Raw genomic sequence first — 24,046 nt, 5'->3', positions numbered from 1 at the left:
TGAATTCTATATATTCCATCAACTGTCTTGGAGTATACTTAGTCACTGGACTTCTTGGAGAAAAACAGTAATGCGAGGACGTGTCAGAGTTCAAAACACTAGCTCATTGAAATGGGAAAATGCTTTTGTGTTATTTAAATGATGCCCTATTGAGTAGATGCAAAACCTTAGAGTAGAAATAAATTTATATAATTGTTTTACAGCAGTTCTCTTCTCCCTTGAAAATAGTTCTGGTCAGAGATTTTTCTGAGACTTGCTCAATTATGAAATTAATCAGAATGGCTCACTTAGAGCCTTTTGGTGTTTCTGTCATAATTACTTTTCTAGTCACTGCTAGGAACAGTAGTGGTGTTTTCTGAATATGTCACAAAATTTTAGTGTATCAGTCATGCCAGTAATACAGAACGATGTTCTTTTGGGAATACTCATTGCAAAAATGGCTGTTCTGGTGAGCTAGTTCTGCTCAAAAGGGTTGTGTTGGTAGGATTGATTACAGGACGAGCAGGTTTTTCTCATTAAAAATTTTTCAGTGGTAAAATTAGAAATTTACTCTAATGAAAACTGCAATCCATGCATTGAATCAGTTTTGGACTTTGATTCTGCTTCATAATAAATAGTGTCTTAAGCAGATTTGCCTGTCTATATATAATAAATTCTTCTGAGTTGTTTACACTAAACAGCTGCCTGCCCCATGGTGAAGAACACTGCATAGAGGCCTGTTGGGTAATTAAGAGTATTCAAAGAGCAAAATAGGAAAATAAGGAGTTCTTGTTGTCAGAGTTTGGAAATCATTGTTAAGATACACTTGATTATGCCATTGATTAGGGATTATTACATCACTATCCCAAAACCAAAAGCTGATGAAATGTTTTAGTTGTTTTATTTCTAGCATCTGATTCCAATTTTGTTTGTTATTTAAACATTCCAGAGTACAGTGTAGCTGAACCAAAAATATCACCTCTCAGATCAATGGGGTGTTTTTTTATTTTAAGTGAGTTCAAGGTCACTTAAGGAAGACAAAATAAGTGACTCAAAGGTTTGCATATTCACTGCCTCTCAGTTTGAGATTTTTGTAATTTTTTTTTTTAGGTTTCATGTGTCTTGACCTTAACAGATTTTTATATCTTTTGTGTTAAAGCAGTGTCAACAAGAATGAATTCTGTAGGCTTAATTATGTCTAGTTCATTACAGAATCTGTGATATTTCATAAAAATGAAAGTCGATCAAAGTCTTGTAGATTACATGTGACTTTTGCTTGCATCTATGGGAAGTCTCGACACAGACTTAAAGTTTATTACTCTCTACACTTTCCAAGGTATGTAGGCCATAAACTTGGGGCTGACACCACCTTAGGTAGGCTGTTTGATTCATGTGGGATTATGTTGGGATCACTGACTCTTTAAAGGATATAACTGTCTGTTGTCTCAAAAGACAATTTATAATTAAGAAAATGTAATGGGCTGTCTCTTCACTAGCATAACAAAGCAGTGCTTTCTCACATGGCAACATGTTACTTTCAATAAATGTAAGCATAACTTAATGTATATAAATAAGGTTAAAACCTATCTTTAAGTCAGTAAGATGCAATTTTGTAGAAATCAAATCTTGTGTTTTGCAGAAACTGAGGGCCTTTTTCTGTCATGTGTGCTTTCCTGTAAGAATTGAGTGAATGTCCTAAGACCTGATTAAAGCTCTGCTTCAGCAAAGCATTTCAGCGTTTGATTATGAGTTACTCCACTGAATATGACTTAAGTGATGCTATTTGTATGCTTAAGCCTTTGGAAGTGACAAATAATTCACATATATGTAGTTCTCTATAGTGCTCAAGCAACATTTCATTTCCTGTAGATAACTACTCTTGTAGTTGATAGGACATTCAGACACTATATTTCAGACAGTAAAAACAAATGTGGTGGTGTTTTCTTTAAAGATATCTTTTATGGCTCCATATACACTTGTATAATGTATTTCTTTTTCAAGTAAACTTTGTATATATGCAAGATCCTTGATATATGTGATTTAAAACCAAATTAGCTAGCTCACGTGCATTGTTGTCTAACATGCTTAAACAGCTATATCATTGGTGGTTGTTGAAGCCTTTAATAACAGTGAAAAAAGTGTGAATTTACATTTCTGCACGCATTTTTAATTTTTCTGCTTAGCAAAGGAGCATCACATGACACTTTTTCTAGCATGCTTAAAGTAATGTCATCACAGGACGCTTTTCTAGCAGGCTTAAAATAATGTAACAGTTTATCGGGTGAAACAGTAACTTCAAGGAAGTAAAGATTAGTTTACTGTACCTTATGACAGTGTGTAAAGCACGAGTGTTCCAAGTTGCTCATGTTTTCACTGCCCCATTTTCCAGTTTAGGCGCAACATAAACTATTTTAATTAATATTGTGTCACCAAAAGGTTTTGAGATGGCCGATTGAATTCTGCCAAGATAGAGTCTTTTGATGAAAACATATCTTTATTGATTGTAGAAGAAGAAAATCATTCTTAAAATGAAATCCAGAGAAAAATCATATCCCTCAGAGAAAATTTCTGAGTGGCAGGCTGAGATTAACATCATAAAATTGAATTTGTGCTGCAAACCTTTGATGTAATCAGCAGCTGGGAGATGGTGTTGCCCTTACTGTGCTCCTTTTGATTGTGGTGAATTATTGTGTGGAATGAAATAAGTGTTTCTTGTGTCACTCGTTCAAGAAATACAAACAAGGTATTACTAGGTGGTTCTTGCTAGTTAAAACGGGTTGTATTGATTCCTGGTCTCAGTCTTTTGCTCCCTTGGACTGCAAAAGCAGTATGTTCGCACCCCAGGGGAGATCTGGGTGTCACTCAGCGATGACTCCTCTGGCCGATTAGGGTGCAGCCCTGACAGGTCTCGAGGGAAGTCCCATTAAAGCTTAAACTGGAAGTGCAGTGGTAGGCAGGCAGGGTCTCCAGGATGGAGCCACAAAAAGCAAAGTAGAGGAAAAGGTGTGGAATACTGAGGGTTCTGGCAGAATATATTAAAACATGAGAAAGTGGGACATAGGGTAGAAATGTTGATTACTGGGGTATTTTACTTGTTGCCTCCTATCTGACTAGATGTATTAACTAGAATATTTGAAATATGGAAATATTTTTGCTGCTGTACCCACAGAAAGCAGGATCTGCATCTTAAAGGAGCCAGTTATTAGTTCTCTTGTATGAAGTGCTAAATACAAACTAGTTTTTAATTATCTTTTAAAAAGTCTTTTGATAAATTGTTCATTGTTTTACTTTTTGCTGTTACTTCAAATGCCTTTTTGTTACATTTGTGTTGTCTTGTTTTCTTTAGTGTCATTTCTGTTTGTCACTTCCTTTCCACTTACCTAGCCTCATATATAATCTTTTTCCTTTTCCTATATTACGTATCTGCCTTCTCCCTGTAGCTTCTAAATCTCCATTCTATTTCCATTTCTCTGTTAAGCATCTTTCTCAGCGTTGTATTTCTCTTTATAACTTATTCCATTCCTCACACCTATACAAATGCACATGTACCCTGCTGCTTCACAAATTGCAAAGTATAGTTGACCTGTATTTTCAGAGTCATGGACTCAATAGGCTTCTCAATAGCCACATATAAATAGCAAATCTCTGAGCAGCATAATGAGCATCACTGTGGTACATCTGCAGGCTTACAAACACAGCGCTATGTCACTTCTGTATCTTTAGATTTTGTACTTAAGATACTTTCAAGTATTTTGTAAATGCAATATATTTTATTATTTATGCCTCTTAGATGGATTTGTTATATATTGTGGACAGTGGGTGAATATAACTTTTTTTTTAGGTCGGGAAAGGTGATATCTTTGCTGATTACCAGAGATAATATACAACATCCTTAAAGAGAGTGCAACATTTACATCATAAAGTACATTGAACAAGTTGTGAAAGCAATATAAAATGCATCAGTAGACTGCAAGTCAAAGCTATTTTTAAGGAAAATAATTAGCTTTTTACTAACAGTACAAAAAGTACTGATAGAACTTTTATTTTCTTATGTTGACAGTAAGAGAGAACATGTTGGGTAAAGCCAAAAAGAGACAGGAATAGGAGAATGAGAACACACAAACCTTAGGAATTTGTCATGAAAACCTACCAGGCTCTGCCTAAAATTTACTTCCTGACACTTTACTACAATGATGAATCTAAAGGGATGGGGGGGGACACAACTTACATTGTTTTACTTGGCTATCAAGAATATTGAAGGCTGGGCAAATAGAATTTTGCTAGATTGAGAAGACATGTGCTGCTCTTATAAAACTGTAATAATTGCTTTTAATCATTTTGGCTCATCTATCCTGTTTTTAATCCAATACAAACAGGACTGTAAGCCAATTTCTGCATCTTTTTTGTGCCTGCACTAATCGCCACACATTTAACTGGACTTTAAAGCAACTGATCTTGTATTGATAGTTTAGGATGGATAGGAAACATGAAATGAGTATGAATATAAATTCAGAAAAGGTTTTTTGGCAGGTTGACTGTTACCTGTAGACTGATCTTTTGTTGTATGTATGTAGTCTTTTCTCCTATAAATTCTTGTTTGGTAGCTTTTCTTATGGGTTGTAGCTATGAGAAGGAGGTTTCTGTCACAACCAGTGTTTTACTATGTGAACTGTTTTGAGATAAGGTTCTCTGGGAAGTTCAGTTTTTATTTTTAAGGACCTTCATGTATGTGAGAACTGGTGAATTCTGAATTAATTAAAAAATCAGGGTATATATTTTCTTTATCAGGAAATGTGATTCTTTTAACTGTAGTTAATAGTTCAATATTGTTCAGGATGTTTCCTTTATGCTTTTGAGCAAACTCTGCATGTAAATGCAAGGACCAACAGGGAATGTGAGACAGACTTTGGTGGGGGCAAAACAGAACCCAGATTTTTTACTTCAAATCACTGTCAGCACATGTGCATGCGTGCTCCTAAGACCCAAGTAACTCTTCCATTCTAACCTATGTGTTCCTAAACCGCCTGCTTCAGGATTATAATTTTTATCTTGAGAAAATGCAGCACAGGGATGTGCCTGAGGTAAAGCAGTAATTATGTGGCAGAGATTGGAAGCTCTGAGATGACTTTAATAGAGATGCTAACAATATTTTTTTTTTAAGGTTAGTAGAGAAGGCAGAGTCAAGATATGCCTACTCTATTGGAATTGGGGCTCTATGGGGAGAGCATATGTTGAGTTATGATAGTATTGTTTCTTTATGGTATAATCTAACCTTTTTCATTTGGCTCAGTTCACGACCAGTCCCAGTCAAAAAAGCCAAGGGATGAGGAAAAGCTCTTGCATTAATATATGCTCAGAAAGGCATTCAGGGTCAGACCTCCTGCTCTCTGGCCCCTTTGACTAGACTTTCAAATACGTCATGGCTGCTGTAGAATAAAAGGTGGTATACTCAGCTTTCCAAATGAAACTTTAACACTGTACAAATTGTCCAAAGTTGTTGAAGTAGTACAGGCAAAGTCCTTGAAGCTGTGCAAGTTGGTATAATTTTCCAAGTCAACAAAGGTTTGTGGTGTGGTTTCAGTGTGAAAAGTGCTCATAGAACTGGAGATAGGATGGTAGAGATATGACAGGTTAGTGGTGGGATGAACTGCTATGGTTTTAATGAAGAACAGGGAATATTTTTTTTTTTACAGTCATAAGGGAGTTCTTTTTGGCAGTGTGATTGTAAGGGCAGGGCACACAAAGTTTATTAGGTTGTAAGCAGAGAGAAATGGGGAGTAGAACTGAGAAACTTGATTCAAAGTTGAATTATGTGTTAATACTGCAAATCAAACATGCTTGAGTGAGCAGAGCTGGAGGAATTTGACATGTGCTGATAAGCTACATGCAGCTCATATGCCTTGGGCAATATTTGACTTTGTGGAAACAGTTTTTACCTTTTTTTTTAAAGGAACAGTCTGATAAATATCTGTTGATTTTATAAAAAAAAAAGCTTGCTCTAGGTGCCATCAGCATCACTAAATAGCTTTGATAAAGCTAAATACAGTCAGACAAAACGTGAATATGTGCATGTGAGTATGCAGTATTTCTAGGGAAGTCATGGTATCCTTAGAAGCAAAGCTTTCATGCAAAATACTTGTCTTGTGCATCAAAATATCTTAATCCAAAAGAAAAGTTAACCAAGAAGCAAGAGAAAAAAGCTAAGGACTGTTATATTAACATGGAAGTTCATATATCTTCTGTTTTCTTTCTCTTACACTTCAATCATAATATAAAGGAAAAAGTACAAAATGTTCTTGTAATGTTTCAGTCTAAATTAATTCTCTTATATAACCAATGCTTTGTATGTAGTAGTGGCTGTTTATTAATTCATGACACTCATGGATATGTAAAACAAATGTGTGCAAATAGATCAACTATACATTAGCAAATTCTATAGATTTGTTTAGTTTTTAACTTCTGTTGATTGTCTTTCTGAGTTATCTGTGACTCATCACTTGCTCAGCAGTAGGTCTTCTGCTAAGAATATTGATCTTGATTCTATGCTTCTTGTACAAGAAAATGTGATTTATAACTTCGTATTCAATGCAGTACAAACCTGAACTCTGCTGCCTTATGGTGTTTTATGCTAATTAAACACTCCCATGCTACAAGTATAAATGACTACATGATATGCAAGAAAATTCATTTTAAAGACTTCGGATTTGGCTTATCAAACTGTTAACTTGACAGCCACCATTTTATAAGCCCTATGAAAATGGTGAATTTTCTTTGCTTAGTTGATACTTAAAAACATATCATTAGAGTTTGGCTAGAACACCTTTCATTTCACGGCATAAACTAGAAGAGAAAAGGACTTAAACATTCACCAGTAAGCATAATACTTCATATAACTAGAGATTAAAAAAAAAAAAGTTTTAGAAAAGTCAAATTCTAAAGCTGAGATCAATAACATCTCTCAGTATTTTCTGATATGCCCACAGAGCTTTAAAATGAAACTAAATGTGATTTAGCCTAATAAACTCTTGACCTCTGTCGTGGTTTAACCCCAGCCAGCAACTAAGCACCATGCAGCTGCTTCCCCCCAACCCCCCCAGTGGGGTGTGGGAAAAAATCGGGAAAAGAAGTGAAACCCGTGGGTTGAGATAAGAATGGTTTAATAGAACAGAAAAGAAGAAACTGATAATGATAATGATAACACTAATAAAATGACAAAAGCAATGATAAAAGGATTGGAATGTACAACCGATGCGCAGGGCAACTGCTCACCACCTGCCCACTGACAGCCAGCTAGTCCCTGGGTGGCGATTCCCCGCCCCCACTTCCCAGTTCCTATACTAGATGTGATGTCCCATGGTATGGAATACACAGTTGGCCAGTTCAGGTCAGGTGCCCTGGCTGTGTCCTGTGCCAACTTCTTGTGCCCCTCCAGCTTTCTCACTGGCTGGGGATGAGAAGCTGAAAAATCCTTGACTTTAGTCTAAATGCTACTTAGCAACAACTGAAAACATCAGTGTGTTATCAACATTCTTCGCATACTGAACTCAAAACCTGTACCAGCTACTAGGAAGACAGTTAACTCTATCCCAGCTGAAACTAGGACAGCCTCAATTCATTTTCTTAGATTCTTCTTCCTCTGTCTTTGATGTTCTGGCTACTGTTGTATGGCAGGACCTTGACAGCCTGCCATACCAGTCTTTTCAGCCCTTTTTCTCAGTAGCCAAGCCCTTCATCTCACGTTCTTGTCAGGAAGCAAGACTATTCCCCTAGTTCTGTGTCACTTAAGGGTTTTATTAGTAGTAATGAAGATACCTCTTGTCTGTGTCCCTGCTTTCAGCTGCTAATGTGCTGGATTTAGTGATGGTTTGTGTTACAGTTTCTTTAAACTTAGCTTAAAAGGCTGCTTCCATGCTCTGTTTCTGTCCCGTGGCCTTTTGTGAGTTATTACAGGATCTTTTCTTCATGTCACTTTGCATCATTCCTATATTACTTCCTTTGGCTGGCTGTTATCTGCTGCCATGCATTTCATTCTACCCAGTTCCTGTCTCTTCTTGCAAGATTTCAGCTTTAGTGTCACATCTTTTGGCTGACCTCTCCCAACTGCACTGTTCTAGCACCTGGCTACTGGCACCTGTTTCATTTTAAATATTTTTGCTAAGGGCTCTGTCTCCCCTTTCTCCAGGACAAATAGGAGCACAACTTCTCTGAAAGGTGCATTTTGCTTAATGGCTGCAAAGTGGCTGCTCTTAAGTATCTTTTCAATGGTATTATTGCTGCTTGGGTAAAAAGTAGGTGACATACAATATTTTGAAAAGAATAATTAAGGTATTTCAGTGACCGTAGACAATGGTGCATCTGAAGAGCTTAAAATCTGTTTCTTCTTGTTTGCTTGTGCTTGGGAATAACATGTTGATATATAAAAACATTTTTGATGTTGCTTAATATTTGTCAGCTCTCTATCCATCACCTGCATGCTGGTGGTAGTCAAAACTGCCCTCAGTAAAGATTAAGATAATTTCAGTTTTCAGAGGAGTCACTTCACAGGCACAAGTCAACTTCATACCCTTCTCCATCCCTGACAACATTTAGAAGCAGGTGACAAGAATCTTCTGGCATTTTCTCCAGAAAGCTGCAAGGCGAGAGAGGTAAACAGAGGTGCTTCAGAAGCATCTGTACAGGCTTTCTGGAAAAATGAAGGGGAGAAGAACCATCATAGGATATAGGGAAGGAGTACTGGAGGCTGTTTTATACTCAGATTAATAATTTGGGAGTTTTGGTACAGCTGACTTGTATATATGGGAATTGTTTGCATTTGGGCTAAGGTAGACACTAGCAGCTAGTGTCGGGCTCTTTTATGTAAAGACACTGATGCTAAAGATATTGCTCATCTGTGTCTGGTTTTAGCCTTTTGCATAAGTTGACCCAAAGAATACATGCTTGTTGGATGTGTTACTAGGTTCCCTGAAAATCATAACAGGACATATATGATTTTTTTGAGGTGAGTTGACTATTTAAGTGCCAAATTATTTGTGGTCATACTTACTGTTTTTTTCATTTTGAAGGTATTGTTGGGAATATTCTAGAAATGTTAGACACTTATGAACATGGGAATTATGAACAGCAATGTGACAGAGGGCTTGTGCAGTGACTGAGAAAGTTTTCTCAAAGCTTCTGTTTGAAGCAAAACAAGTACAGAATCCAACTAACCAGCAGAGGTGGTTTTGAAAGGAACAGGCATCAAATTTAAAAACAAGTGAAGTAGAACTTTTTTAATAAGGAGGGCTTTAGAATATTTTGTAAGTACTAGAGTTTGAACCGACACTGAAATAGTTTCCTGGAAATGCAGTTCATAAGAATCTGTATTGAATTAACTAATGACCAGTAGTCATTTTGGACAATTCCATTAAATTTTTCACAGTAATGAAAAACCTATTACATGATAAATTTTTTGGACGAGGGACTCATGAGTTGAGCAGCAGAAAGAGTCTGTTTGTTCTCCCTGTTTCCCAGCTTCCAACTCTACCTCCACCTTTCTTATGGGTCTTATCTCTAGAAGATGCCACTGAGTGGTTGAGGGTATAGTACTTTGCTGTCCCAGGCCTCATTTTTCTCTTAATTCCTGATCCATCACCTGTTCTCTCCTTCCAGCCCTATTATCTCTTTTTCATGCCTTATCCTCCTAGGAACCACAGTTGCTTTATTGACACCCTGCTCCTGTGCCATCTCCATGCTCCAGCAGTAAGCTGCTGAGAATGAGCAGCACTGCTGGTTGGAGGGACTAGGGGAGGCATGGTATATTCCACCAACCAAAATTAGGAAGATGATAGTGACATGGGTCCATCAGAGCTAAGCCAGGTTATGTGGGGCAGCACATGACTCCTGTTGCTGATATTTCAGTATTGTGATAGTACTGGTCCCTTGTAACTCTGGTCCTGTCTGATCCTGCCTAGATTTAAAATAGTGGCACATCACTGTCCTGCTGCATATTTAAGCTATTGGTGGATAACTGTCTTGATAAGTGTGATGTTGGCAATAGCTAGAAAATGTTTTGATGCCGCCTCAGCTTTTTCTGCAGTAGTATTTTGTAGCTCCCCTTTTCAGATGTTGATTAAATTGACTTTTAAAATTTTTTCTTGCATTTCATGTTACTTAGAATCATCATGACTTGTTTCTGTTTTCAGGTGCTGACTATGAAGGTATCAGTACAGGCTGTGGCAGTGTGGGGGAAAATAGCTCCCTCTCACAGCATCACTGCTATTATGATTACAGATGACCAGCAGACCATTGTTACGGGAAGTCAAGAAGGACAAATATGTCTCTGGGATCTTTCATCAGAATTAAAGGTTTGTGTCCACTGTGCTATGGTCTGCCAAATAGACAGATTGGAGTTTATCTTTTATTATTAACAGTGGGATTATCCAGACTTGCACTTACTTAGACTAAGTTCTAAAGATAATGTGATATTTGTTATAGGAAACTCATGAAGCAAAAAGTGTTGAAATGCCTATATGAGCAACCAGTTATCTGCAGACTTTGGAAAATTTTCATAGATTATAATGACCTGTGGTTTATATGAGATTGTGTGCTGTGAGTAGTAGCAGCAAGTAAACATACACAATTTTAATGATTCCTACCTTGTAAAGTCTTTTTTCTTTTTTTTTAAATTGATTGCTGAGCATGGCCTGTCATTTAAAGAAAAATGTCTATTTATAAAACCAGAGCTCTCTACCAGGTTAACAATGGAAAACTTCGTAGAAGGATGGAAGAAGTAAGATGAAATACATATTTTTGGTATAATTAAGCTGCAAACCTCCTGGCATATTATTGCTATTGCTTTGAATATTTCATATTTTCCTGAGAATGGAACAGAGTCAAAGCAGTTCCAATTTCTTATTCTGCATTCCTAGAACTATGGTTCTATTCTTTCTGGATCTGGCTGCCCCATTTGTGCTCAAATATAGCTTGAAACTTTAGTTTGTACTTTTATGGGGTTACCTTTTCCATTAAGAACATTGCATGCAGTGAAGCTAATAAAAGGGATTACTTAAATGTGTTGTATGGAACACGTGCTTAAGAGCTTTGCTATATGAATTCCCTACTTCACTCTGCCACTTCTGCTGCATGTTGTAGGGTGAAGGCCAGAGATATTCTGCACGTTGCCAGTTTTATACAATTTGATGCTCAGTACATTCTTCAGAAGGTGCAGTTTTTAGACTACAGTGAATACAAAGACTGTACTTCATGCAAACTGCATAATCCATCCACATCTTTGTACATTCCAGAAACATGATGGAAGAACATAAGAATATAAAGCAGATTGATAATTACTCATTATTAACAACATCTGCAAGTCATTCTCTTGCTTTTAGATCTCCTTAGTTTATACAGAAAATAATACGTTTAAGTTAAACCATTGTATTATTCTCCTAGATTTCATCTAAAGAAATTCTCTTTGGCCACACTGCTTCTGTAACCTGTTTGGCAAAAGCAAGAGAGTTTGAGAAACAACCATATGTAGTAAGTGCTACTGAAAATGGGTAGGTAACTGAATATTCAATTATTCATTTCTTAAGTCTTGAAATGTATGGCAGGTGTAGGTCAGATTATGCATTTGGCAGAAGGTTTTTAATCCACTTCTTCCATGATATGAAAAGGATAGCAGCTACTTAGGATAATGACTGTATTGCTTATATACAATAGTCAACTAAGAGCTCATCTTTTGGACAACAGAAGGATTTGGCCAATTCAGATATCCAGTTAGTCAGGAGAATGAATTGTTCAGAGGGTCAGCTAGGCCCCATTCAGAGGAAGAATAATGGGCTATTGGAGGGAATCAGCAGGTTCAGAAGCATTTTAATATCATGGTGCTTTTTTCTGTTCCTTCCTGAGCTCAGTCTTGAGAATTGAATCAGTACAGGAGGCTAATGTACTGTGATCCAGGTTATGCTTGCTCAGTGAGTATGTATGGAAGCATAGAAAAGACTGCCCTTGAATAAAAGGCATATATGTTCCTTGTCTCTGTTTAAATCTGACTTGCTGTTTTGGAGTACATCCTGTTAAGAGGCTCCTGATCTCCATCCATCTCTCTCCCCCATCCAACTGGGGCGGGGGGGATGTGAGTGAGTGGCTGTGTGGTGCTTAGTTGCCAGCTGGGTTTAAACCATGACACTCCTATGTGTTTCTTGTGACTTGATCCATCACTTGAGTCAAACTAATTTCTGCAGTTCTGCTAGGTTAGCATTCAAGAATTTTTTTCTCTCTGAATATTTGATAATCTTTTCAGCTGGGTTCTGAAGCCCATCTGTTCAGTATTTCAGCTGTTGAAAGTAGTTAGGGCTAGCTTCTTACTTCCTTAAGGGCTTTCCTTAAACAGTTTTGTCTTGCTGCTAAATGATATTCTCCTCACTTTGGGTTCATCTTTTCCAATCAACTGTTAAAACCTCTTCCCATGAAGAGTTCCTGTCAATTGCCCTTCTCCAAGCTATACCTTCCAGCACCTTAAGGGTATCACTTTCTCACTGAGGAGCTTGTTTATCCTTTCCAGCTCCTAGGATGTCTGTCTGATTCTCTCACTCAATCGTAAGGGATAACTTGAAGAAACTGGTTCAGGCCTCTTAATCTTCAAAGGTTAGACTGTCCCACTGGACAGGTAGTTGTAAACAGTTCTGGTTGTTATGTGCGGAAAGGAGGGTGAGAAGTCTGCAGAACTACTTTTGTATTGGCCTTCTACAATTCTAATCAAGGCTTCAGGGGTGAAACTGTTTTTCATCTTAATTCTGAAGTTCTGTTAGTGCAGTAATATTTCCAGATCATACTGGGAGAAAAGATACTATATTTCCAAAAAGTTGGGGTGAAAAGCACTAAACAGATGAGGGTTTTGCTATAGATATACCATACAGAAAGATGTTCACATCCTCAAGGTTCTGCCTCTGAAGGGATCATTGGGCTTGCTCGGAAAGTGTATAGGTAGGACTGAATAGTCTTCTGGCCCCTTTAAATGTTCACTTTTACCAAATTACTGCTGACTTCTCATCTGTATTGCATAAGGAAAAAGCATCCATCACTGATCCCTGGAAGGTTGCAACATGAAGTTGAGATAATTACAAATAGGAAGCCTCATCTTCAGGAGATGCAGGGTTTGTTGAACTGTATTTTCTGGCTTGTGAATCATTCGCTTCTGGCATTTTCGAGCTTCCATCTCCTTGTGTTGGGTGTGGAAGAAATTGTGTGGAAGATGATACTCTCCCCCCATCCCACTTCAGAAATCTCTTGAATGTTTGTATAACTGATTTATCCCAGAATTATGAGTATTGAACAGTATTTTTGTACTTTTTTAAAATATGGAAATCTAAATTAATCCATAATGATTCAGAAGTTCTCACTGGTGTCCTGTGTGTGCATATAGCATATGCTGTAGGACAGGTTTGTCAACGTGTGGTATCACTCATTAGTACACACAGTAAATTAAGTGCAACATGCAGAAGCTGAAGTTATGTTCTGGTCTCATTTCTGCATGTTTGCATGTATGTATCACAATGTAGCTAAAGCAGTAAAGTTGTCATTCTGATATAAACAAGGAAAAAATCACTGCCTTGAAATGTTTAACAAACAGCATAAGCAGTCTAAGTTATGACTTTTGGTCTACCAACTCTGCTACACTACAGATGTATAGATTTCACTTTTTTTGCTCAGCTGGAAAATATAAATTAAGTAATATTTTTAGATTATCATAAAATGTGAAAGTGTGTTGATTTAAAAGGTAAATCACTAAGTAGTATTTCTTAATATAATAAAATATTTTTCCCCAATGTGTTCATTAAGTCCTCATACAGAAAATGTCTTAGAATGTAATTTCAGAAATAATGAAGTTATTGTTTCAACTGTGGAAATAATGTTTGCTGTTTCAATGAAATCTAAAAGCATCATGTTTAACATTCAGTTGCTGACCTATGACAACATACCTCATACAACCTGGTTTACAACATTTAATTTGATTGTGTTTCTGTTGTACTCTAGTCCCATAGCATGTTGAATGTCTAGATGAGGAAGACTGCCTAACGCGTCTTTCTCAAACGTTAACCTTAAATGTAATTAAGTGTAGGTAGAATGTTGCAGACATTTAGGTTGGCGAGGCAAGTGCTGTATCAATAACAGATTTCAGGAATAGCCTCATGGTGGCACTGTTTCTTCTCAACAGAAATTGTACTTCCTCTCAAGAACTGAAGTCTGATGCGGCAGAAGATGCATTATGTTTTTCAAAACGTGTGGTTTAAGTTCGGTGAAATGAATCATTTTCAGGAGGATGTAGTTCCTATGACAGATAGTTACAGTGACGTGTTGACGAGCTGTAATGGCAGTATACCTACAATTTGTTGTAGACCAGAGTTGGCCTTAAAGTCAGGTTTGTTGCAAGACAGCAAGCAGGGTGTAATTACCAAAACAAAAAGAAACAGATACTGTATGTCATCCCCTGTTAATGACCACAACATTTTCTTACCCAGTAATCTGTAACAAAAAGCCACATAAACGACCAGACTGTACTTAACTACAGCAGTAAAGAAAAACTTGGTGGCACAAAATTATTCCAGCCAATTGAGTAGAAATGACAGAGACTAATATGAAGTTATCTTTGGCAGGGAGATGTGTGTTTGGAATGTCAGTAGTGGACAGTGCATTGAGAACACAAAGCTTCCTTATAGGCACACAGCAATCTGTGTAAGTATAGCAACTTTTCATGGAATATCTCTGTTCATTACAAAAGAAGTTTTGCTTTATTAACATATTTTTTGGGAACATACAATTTTAAATGTATAACTGAATAGGAGAAAAAAACCCTGTTGCAATCTAAGTAGTTTTATCTGTTATCTTTCCTTTTTTGACTTCCTTCTAAGAAAAGAACTGAGACTTTTATGTTTCTCTGAATTCCTTAAATCAAACTGATTCTTTTTTAAGTTGAAAATGTCTTGAATGCAGTATCAGTTAACTTACCGTAAAGCTTGGGCATCGAGTAGCAAAGTGAAACTGTCTTAATCTTTACTCTTGTCCTGTGTTAAAATTGCATGGAAACTTCAAGTTTAATGTTGGCTTTTTGGTGACGTATTTTAGAAGTACAAGCAACCTAGCCAAACATTGTGAGATAGTCTGCTGAAGATTTTATTGTTAAATGTTTGAAAGGTTTTGATGCCTAACTGCTGACCTCCAAAAGACTGCTCTGCCCCACTTCCAAAAATACACTTTCATTCATTGCAGAACTCGGGACAGATCACTTATTTTCAGAGGCCAAATTGCTTTAAATATTACTTCAGATAATTTCAAATGTCTGATTTGAACTATATCCAGGTACACTAAGTATCTAGATGTTTGAGTATGAGGGTGTGTTTGAAATACACATGTGTATATATGATTGAGAACCCCAACATGTATGGATTTGATTCAGAGATATGGCTTATTTCTGGATATGTTAGTAGAAGAGCAGCTCAGGGCTCCTAGGTTACTTAAAATGCTGTTTTTCTTCATTGAGGAAGTCTAGGGTGAAACTAAGCCTCCAAATGATGGAAATCTGAGCCCTCGTGAGACTCGAACTATGGTCAAATTCAGAGTCCAAATATTTTAAAGCTTCCAGAAGAAACACTGTTTTGGTTGACAGATGATTTCAAACACATTTGGGTAAATTACCAAATAAAAATTAAAGAACAACTTCTTAATATATTATTTTTACATTTACACACACACATATATATGTAGATCTAAAAAAGCATAGATTGTGAAGAAGTTATTCTTCCATAATTTTTGTGTATATGTTTAAAGCATATATATTCTTTTTACATATGGATGTATGTACGTACACAAAACAATACTTCAATTATAATGTAATAGAGGTGTGGTATGATCTGCTTTGTGGTATTGCTTAATTAGTTTTTAATAGTTAAGGTTATGGAGGAGTTCTGCGGAGAAGCAGGCAGATCTGGCCTAGCTGATTATCTGACAATCTGTACATTTTTCTGGAGAGCAGTGGCAGAATCTTCATGCTTATCCTTCAAGTAGGAGAAGCAAATGCTAATAGAGGAGAAGTAACAATTTTCAAAAAGGGAGCTAAACCTAACTTTGGTTACGTAATGATTTTTGTTCTGTAACTTCGACAAGATGGCTAAAGGAAAATAGGAACATATAACAGGAAAACTTTTTTAGGAAAAAGAATAGATGTCTCTAGGAGGGGAAGCTATTCTTCAGATATTTATAATAAAATGATTTTTTGGTGAGGGTTTTTTGGGTGTCGTTTTTTTAATGGTGTTTTTTGTTTTGTTGTAGATTTTTTTTTTTCTATGGGGAATGATTGCTTGTGGCATAGTAGCACTGGAGAGAATATAATTTCCTACAGAATGTTATTGTCTGGGAGGTTTAGTGCACACTGATTTTAATAGCATCACCATCTAAAATTGTTGCTTTTTTTTTAGTTAATGTTTTAGTAGGTTTTAATTAAGCTGCTAACCTCTCTGGTCTGGTACGTTCCTTTTGTTCAGCGTAGATGATTCAGCTCTGAATGGCAGATGTCAAGTAGTGCAAACTGAATATTTGCCATTTGAAATGGAGTTTAACACCAGGGTCAACTCTTAACTATTTGTAGATCTTAACCAGTGTGGAGTTTTCTTAGAGGACTAACTGACTATACATATCTTCCAGTTCAAGCCTAATTTGAGAGTAACAGTAATTACAAATCATTCCTACTGCTAAGCATTTCTGCCTCTGATTATTCATAATATCTCTGGTAATACTTATCTTATTCCCAGTTATTTCTGCTTCTTTTGTTTTCAGACTTCAATTTGTTAACTGATAGACCAAGAATTATTATCTAAGCAAAACAATGTACAGAGAACTTGTAGTATATGAGGCACGACTTTGTGGGTCTATCTGATATTTTCCTTTGACAATGTGATTGTTTCCTTTACTTTAAGGATTGTCTTTACTTGTAAATTCCATTTGAGGTGGCTGCTTATGCATTTATAGCAATTATGTGTACAATTAAGGATAGATATTACACACAATGCAAATGTCCTCGCACATATAAAACACCTAGCAAAAAGGAAATCTTCATAGTCGCTCTGCACTGCTGTCATCTCTGTTCCTGAGTACTTTGCTATGTGTTACTTTTCTTTACATGATTGTTGAGAAAGTACGAATCTTCTGAACACGAGGGCATTTAATGTCAAAATGAAGAATATCTCATGGAGTAGAAATTCTTCCTGGAAAACAATAGAAAAATCATTATGAAAAAAAATAATTATGAATCTTCTGCATTTTCACCTGATATTTTTCATCTTTACCTGTTGATAACTGGAGCTTTATCAAATGTTTGGAGAGAGATGAGGCCTCTCAGAAACAAGTCCCAAACTGTTTAGCAATCTATAATGAGAATTAACACCCTGATTGCTTCCAAAAAATCCTAATATTTAGGCAGGGCAGATACTGCTTTCAGTACGAAGCACCTCTTACTAAGCTGTATGCCTATATTAAATTGTTATAAGTGTATGTGAAATGCTTGTGTCACTAGCAAAATTGTGTATGGTCTCACATGCAGTAGATTTTCAGTAATGCTACAAGTTTTGATTATAATTCCAAGTATGACATGCTTAATGTGAAAAACATGCATGCCCATTTGTGTAGCTCTGTATGCTGACTCTCTTCTTTCTGCTTGTACAGTATTACCATTGCTCATTCCGAATGACAGGTGAAGGCTGGCTTCTTTGTTGTGGAGAATATCAAGATGTTCTTATTATTGATGCTAAGACTTTGGGTGTTCTTCACACTTTATCATCATCTCAGTCTTCTGATTGGATAAATTGTATGTGTATCATACACTCTGCAAGAGTTCAAGGTATACATTGTAGATGTATTTATGTAGGCCAATTAAATTGGGATAAAATATTTCTGTATAGATAGTGCAATCCTACTAGGTTTAATATCTAATCATGTTTTACAGAGCTGTTACGTACAAGATGTTAACATTTCACTGACAGCACCTAAGAAAGGTTTTGGTTTTTTTTTTAATACTCCTAAATGTTCATTATGTTTCATTTAATATGTTTCTTAAAGAGAAAGACAAGCAGCTTCTACACTGGTTGTAAGTAGCTCATTTCTTAGATATAAGTACAAATTAATTTTGTAGTACCAGGGAAATTAAAGGCACAAACCCACTATTCTGTGCCTTCTATTGAAGTACATCTGATAGAACAAAATAATTATTCACTGTTTGCTTGCATGTTTTGTATTTCTGTATACCAGTTATTTTTGTGTAAAAATTAATATTTCATCTAAACAGCATCCTGCAGAATCCATGTTGTAGTGCTGTATAGAACACCAGTGTCTATGCCAAGGTTCTCTTTTGGTGTTAGGTGCTGTTTGAACTTGGTTTCAAGTTGACTATCTCACTGTTAACTGTTCACAGAAGACTCATTGGTGGCAGTGTCTGTAACTGGAGTCCTTAAAGTGTGGGACCTATCTTCATCTTTGAATAGCATACAGGTCAGTTTGTATGAGGTGTGAAACAGCAATTTAAATGATAACATGAATGTAGTAATATCCTCAAGTAAAGGATACATTGAAGCAGAATGTGAGTAAAGTAGAATCTTTGGGATATGTATTAAAGAGAATTGATTAATTTTGTCACAATTGTGAAAACACACCCTCATATTGCTATTTAAAATTAGTTGGGCCATTGGACAGCTCTTGCCTTGAAAACTGCTATGTCTTTTGCCCAGGCTTTTTGTTTTTCCATATTCTATGGTGCTGAAATTGTAGTCCTTTCCTGCTGTCCTGATAATGTCACTCCATTTTTTGAACCCCTTCACTCTGTCCTTTAAACTCAAAGCTCTTCAAAACTGGCCTTTGTACTGTCTCTTCACCCTTGTTACTTTCTTCAAAATGGTTCTTTAGACTTTGTTTTCCTCTGTCTGCCTTCCACAATGCTGTCTTCACTTGGAAAAGACTCTTGCTGTGTCAAGTACCCTCTTTTTTTCATCTTCAAACTCACTTATTCTGTGCAACTTTTCTGTGTTAATATTCTCAGCAGCTGTCACTTGACATGCACAAGTGTTAGAATGAATTGGAATACAATGTTTTGTGTTTGAATTAAACTGAGAGCTAGATTCACAAATGGACTTCAGTATTACAGCTAAGTACTATGAATCATCAACAGAAATGGCGAAATGTCAACAGTCTTCTCTGAATATCTGTAATACATTACCACCTTGCTCGACAAACTGTAGAGCATGCCACAGCACTACTTGTTAATGGGTAGAATCAGGCCCCTCAAGACAGTCTGTCAAGTTAGATACTGCACTGGTGTTTTTGTGATGTGTTTGGTTTATCTGCAATGTTTTTTTTTTTGGGGGGGGGGGTCTTCTCAACATTCCTAGAGCAAAAAGTACTGTCATGCTGTAGAAATTCTGGGGACTAACAAATGATTACAGACATCAGAGAAGCATATATGATATGGTGCCATCCTTTTACTGCCTGGGGCCTTCTTTCAAAGAAAGGAGGAGGGCAGCGTTAGTAACAATCCAACTACTTCTTATTTTAAAGAGCAGTGTTTTAATAAATATTGTTGGATTTAATTGGAATGAATTGGAGCTGCAAGGTGTAGTGAGAGAATGGCTTGCACTTTGATAGCCATGATTCCATGAGCAGCATACCCCTTCTTTGAGAGGTTTTGATACTGTTGGTATCTTTCAAAACAGAAAACATCAGTTTTCAGTGGTTTAATCAATAATTAATAAAGACAATTCTGATATAATAATTTTGGGCATGAGGCCCTTTAAGTCTGATATTCACCCAAAAAGGGGTGAAAATACATATTTTTTTAAAACCATCTGTACATTCAGCAATACAAAGCTAAGAAAATGGATTACTTTTCCACTACTTTTTAGAGGTGTTAAGGTCAAACAAGACATATGACAACACCATATGTCTCAGACTGTCTTGGTTGCAACAAGGATGAGTGGGAAGGCAGAATATTCATCAGCCATTCTAAATCTGATACTGTCAGTTGATAGGTTGTAGCTATTTTGACTGAAGAATACTTAGCAGGTGTTATTACAGGACATGCTATCTATGACCTGCCTTTAGTCCTTCTCCATATTCATTATCACTTCTAAGTGAGATCAAGGTCTGAGACATGCTGAATATCTTGTTATACATGGTACTTGTGAACCCTGCTGTCTTCCTATCTCGCTTCTAATTAAGAATTATATGTTGCTTTTCATTTTGACAGTGTATGTTAAAGTTATTTTCAGTGGTTTGTTTCTATTCTAAAAGTAAAAGCTCAAATATCTAGAATAAATCTTATGGCTTTTTTCCCCCTGCTATAAAGGAGAGACAAAGTGTGTGTGAGAAGGAATCAAAATCTCTGGACTGTATAAATTGTCAAGCAGTACGGTTTTGTACTTACACGAAAAGGCTCCTTCTAGTTGTGTTCTCCACATGCTGGCAGGTACATTATTGAATGTTATGCTTTCTTTTTAATTTTGCTAATACTTTTGAAAAGCTAATGTGATTTTTTACATGCAGATACTTGTTTTTCTCTGCAGCTTAAAGAAAATTTGTTCGCTAATTGTCAGATATAATAGCCTGCTGTATCCCTTTTCTGCTTAACTGCCTGAATGAGATGAAGTGTTTATTTTTTATTAATGTATTTCTGCTTTAAAAGTTTAACATGAAATTGGCTGGCTAGGAAGGGGATTACTTTAAATATTAGTCTTCGAGTACTGGTTGTGTAATAGTCCCCTCCACAGTGTATTTTAAAAGGAGACAAAGATGAACAAAAACTGTTTAAGTATGACTGAAGTAATCACAGTCGGCAAGTCCTCAGTACCAGGGGCCTTTGTTCTATCAGAGCCAATAGCCTGAGTTCTGCTAATAGAAGCCACCAAAACTAAAGACCCCAGACTATATAACTTTTCATTGTAGCAGTAAGAAAATAAATGGATTGTGTAATTACTGAAACGGTTATTAGTTTATTTTAAATTTTAGTTAAACTGAACTTTATTGTAAAAATTCTGTATTTTTTTTCCCAGTGTTATGACATTCATCTTAAAATAATCCTGAGCTATTAGTGCGACATATGTACCTGATCCAGACGCCTCTGCTGGGGGTGGATTGGGGAGTGGTGGTGCAGAAATTTCACATACACTTGAAGTTAGCTTTGAATAATACAATTGTAGGGTATCCTTGAGATTTCTCTTGGGCTATTTAAATAAGTCTGTACAAAAGTATTTATAAAGAAATTCCATGTATAGAATGAATAGGCTTTTCAGGGAAAAAAATCTGTGTAACATACATTGTTTTCTATTAATTTCTATGATGTTTTTCTACAAGAGGTGCATGTTTCTTGTAGTATATCTACTTGAAGCAGTAAGATATAAGTATTCAAATGCATAATAGTGTTATAAATACATAAGTCACAATGGATTTTCAACTTCTAAGTTTCAATGAATATACAGCTTTAAAATGTGTTTAAAAACAAAAATGTAGCTATGAATACTCTCTCCATGAGGCCACTAGGAATGTGAACAAGCAGACAATATCCTAGGTTGCCCTAGTCGTATCCTGTTTCAGCTTAAAATGGTGGTCAGAGGAAGCTAAGAAGTCATAATTTTCTTGCAAGCAAAGGGGATTATAAGTTCTTTGCTTTCAAATAATTTGAAAAAAATCTCTGCTGCTCCCCAAAGAGGCAAAGAGAAAATCTGCTTTGATATGTGCTGTGATTATGCCAGCAGAACATCTTTTAAAGAATAGACAGAAGCATTTATAGCTTCTATCAAAGTCTTCAGTATCATATTTATGTGCTAAATTCATTACCTACCTCTTTATAAAAAATTAATAGTCCAGTAAATAATAATAATGAATGCAAGGCAAAACAAAGTAAATCCCATCCAAAATCCCCTAATGTAACAGAAGGCTCTAATGCTGTTTTTTTTATGGTTGGTTTCTTTATCTTCAAAATGCATGGTTTGATTCTGACTTTGTGGTAGTTTGATAGTATGAAGACTGCTTTGGCTTTAAAGGAGGTAGTCAAGCTAAAGAGTCAAGCTAATGTTCTACTTATTGATCTATTGCCCCAACCCAGTGTGAATTAAAATGAATGTTTCAGTACTGTTTGTTTATTTTTTATTGTTTTTCTGAGCTTAGGTCTATGATTACTGTGATTTTGCGTTGCTTTGTACTGAGTTCTGTAAAAGTGGTCAGTGCTTTGCTGGTGGAGAAGTACTAGCAGCTTACAGACTTATCATCTGGACAGAAGATGGCCACAGTTACATCTACCAGCTGCTAAACAGGTGGGCTCAGATGGGAAATTCACACAAAAAGTTCAGGTACAAGATGAACTTTGGGAGGTTTATTATGGAAAATCTCTGCATGTTGCAAATGATCAAAAACCAGAACAAAACCACTTTGGCACTGAAAGATTTACCCTGAGTTTGACAGCCCTCAGTCTTTGTTTGACACAGCAGGAGACATAGGAATAAGATTAGCTGTGTAGAACTTGAGCAGCTGGTCCTGTGATTTCAAAAAGTCGCTTGTAATTACTTATTCGGTAACTTTTAATTGAACTTGTGAATCTTGAATGTTACTGTTCTGCTTTCTAAAAAATAAGACTTTCTAAAGCTTTTAATTTTTTTCCACATTATGCAGCGGGCTTTCTAAAAGCACATATCCTGCTGATGGGAAGGTGCTGAAAGAAACTGTTTATCCTCATTTACTCTGCATCACTGGTGTGAAGGAAAATAAGGTAAATTCATAAAGGTTTACAGTGAGCTTCAAAAGTTCATTCATTCTTTGTTTGCAATTACCTGAATGATACCTAAAAAAAAATTGCTGAATTCATCAACAAATTTAATTGTTCTATGAAAACAGTGAGTAAGACTTATTCTTTAATTTTAAAATTTTACTTACAAACTTGGAGATGCTCATAGCATATTTTTGTCTTAAATTCTGGCCATATTTACCATTTTCACAGGGGAAAAAACTTCCTGTTTTTTCAGCTATATATAGGCTAATTGTTGAAGTGAATTTTTTCTTTCTAATTTTGGCAAAAAAAAGGGAGAGCTTTTTTTAAGTTAAAGGTTGTCTAAAATAGGTTTTACTTCCAAATATGTAAAAAAAAAAAACCAAACCAAACCCCCCCAAAACCACAAAATGCAAAACAAACAAGAAAAAGGCCAACCCACAATCAAAATGTAAGTTGCTTAGTTCTTGTTTTATTAATATATGTATGTTTCGGTGTTAACTACATAAATAGATTGTTTCCCATGTGTACCAATCCTAAATTGAAGGGGATTGAAGCTGCGACATTTTATCCAGAATACTGTTATCTTGAGCCTTCAGAGGCATAATCACATGCCAAACTTCTTACACTGTGAGCAGACTGACAGTACCCACAGTGCATAAGATTAGACACATGTGACTCTTCAGAACCATGGTCTCGGCTTGAAGAAGCCTCTAAGGTTAAGAAAAGAGGAAGCTAAAAAAGTAAATGAAGTAAGTGATCCTTATAATTCTGATTGAGAATTCATGTTTAGCAGAGCATGTCACACCAGTTTCAAATTTAGAAGTTACTGCTTAGACAAAGTAGTTTAAGTCACTCAGCTATGTTGGAAAAACTGCATCTTGACTCACTTTTTGAGTAGTTCTTTGTGTAACCACAAAGAAACAGGTAAGGAAAAACAGTTGATTTAAAAAGTAGAAAATTGATTATAATTAGGAAGTAGGAAAAAAATCAGATCTGTGGCAGGGGTTCTTACTTTGGCAAAAATGGAACCAGAACAAATGTAACAATTTGCTGTGTAGCTTTGGTTCTTGTTTTGTTGCTAACTCTCATTGCTAATATTGTTTATGAAATAGTAATTGTTGGAAGATGAGGATTTAATTCCTGCTTGCAGTTGGATTAGTTTTTGATGTGTATTTGAATGAGAGTTCAAGCAGGTCTTCAAAGATTTTCTGGAGATATGCAAGGGAGACATGCTTTGATTTGTACAAGACTAGAAACACTGTCAAATATATGCCTACATGAGGTTTT

General features: G+C 36.2%; 1 protein-coding gene across 1 annotated transcript in view; it reads left to right on the top strand.

The window, feature by feature from the left end:
• The first annotated feature begins 388 nt into the window (after positions 1-388).
• WDR72 (WD repeat domain 72) overlaps positions 389-24,046 on the top strand; it is a 128,522-nt gene continuing 104,864 nt past the window's right edge. The window contains exons 1-9 of the mRNA XM_075044021.1: positions 389-448; positions 10,161-10,322; positions 11,410-11,516; positions 14,616-14,694; positions 17,677-17,851; positions 18,422-18,498; positions 20,345-20,464; positions 22,162-22,307; positions 22,663-22,759. Coding sequence (XP_074900122.1) covers positions 389-448; positions 10,161-10,322; positions 11,410-11,516; positions 14,616-14,694; positions 17,677-17,851; positions 18,422-18,498; positions 20,345-20,464; positions 22,162-22,307; positions 22,663-22,759 — 1,023 coding nt within the window. The remainder of the gene's footprint in view (positions 449-10,160; positions 10,323-11,409; positions 11,517-14,615; positions 14,695-17,676; positions 17,852-18,421; positions 18,499-20,344; positions 20,465-22,161; positions 22,308-22,662; positions 22,760-24,046) is intronic.

The sequence above is a fragment of the Buteo buteo genome, chromosome 13 (assembly GCF_964188355.1).
Source record: "Buteo buteo chromosome 13, bButBut1.hap1.1, whole genome shotgun sequence".
Lineage (NCBI taxonomy): Eukaryota > Metazoa > Chordata > Aves > Accipitriformes > Accipitridae > Buteo > Buteo buteo.
This window is presented reverse-complemented; position numbering and strand designations above follow the sequence as displayed.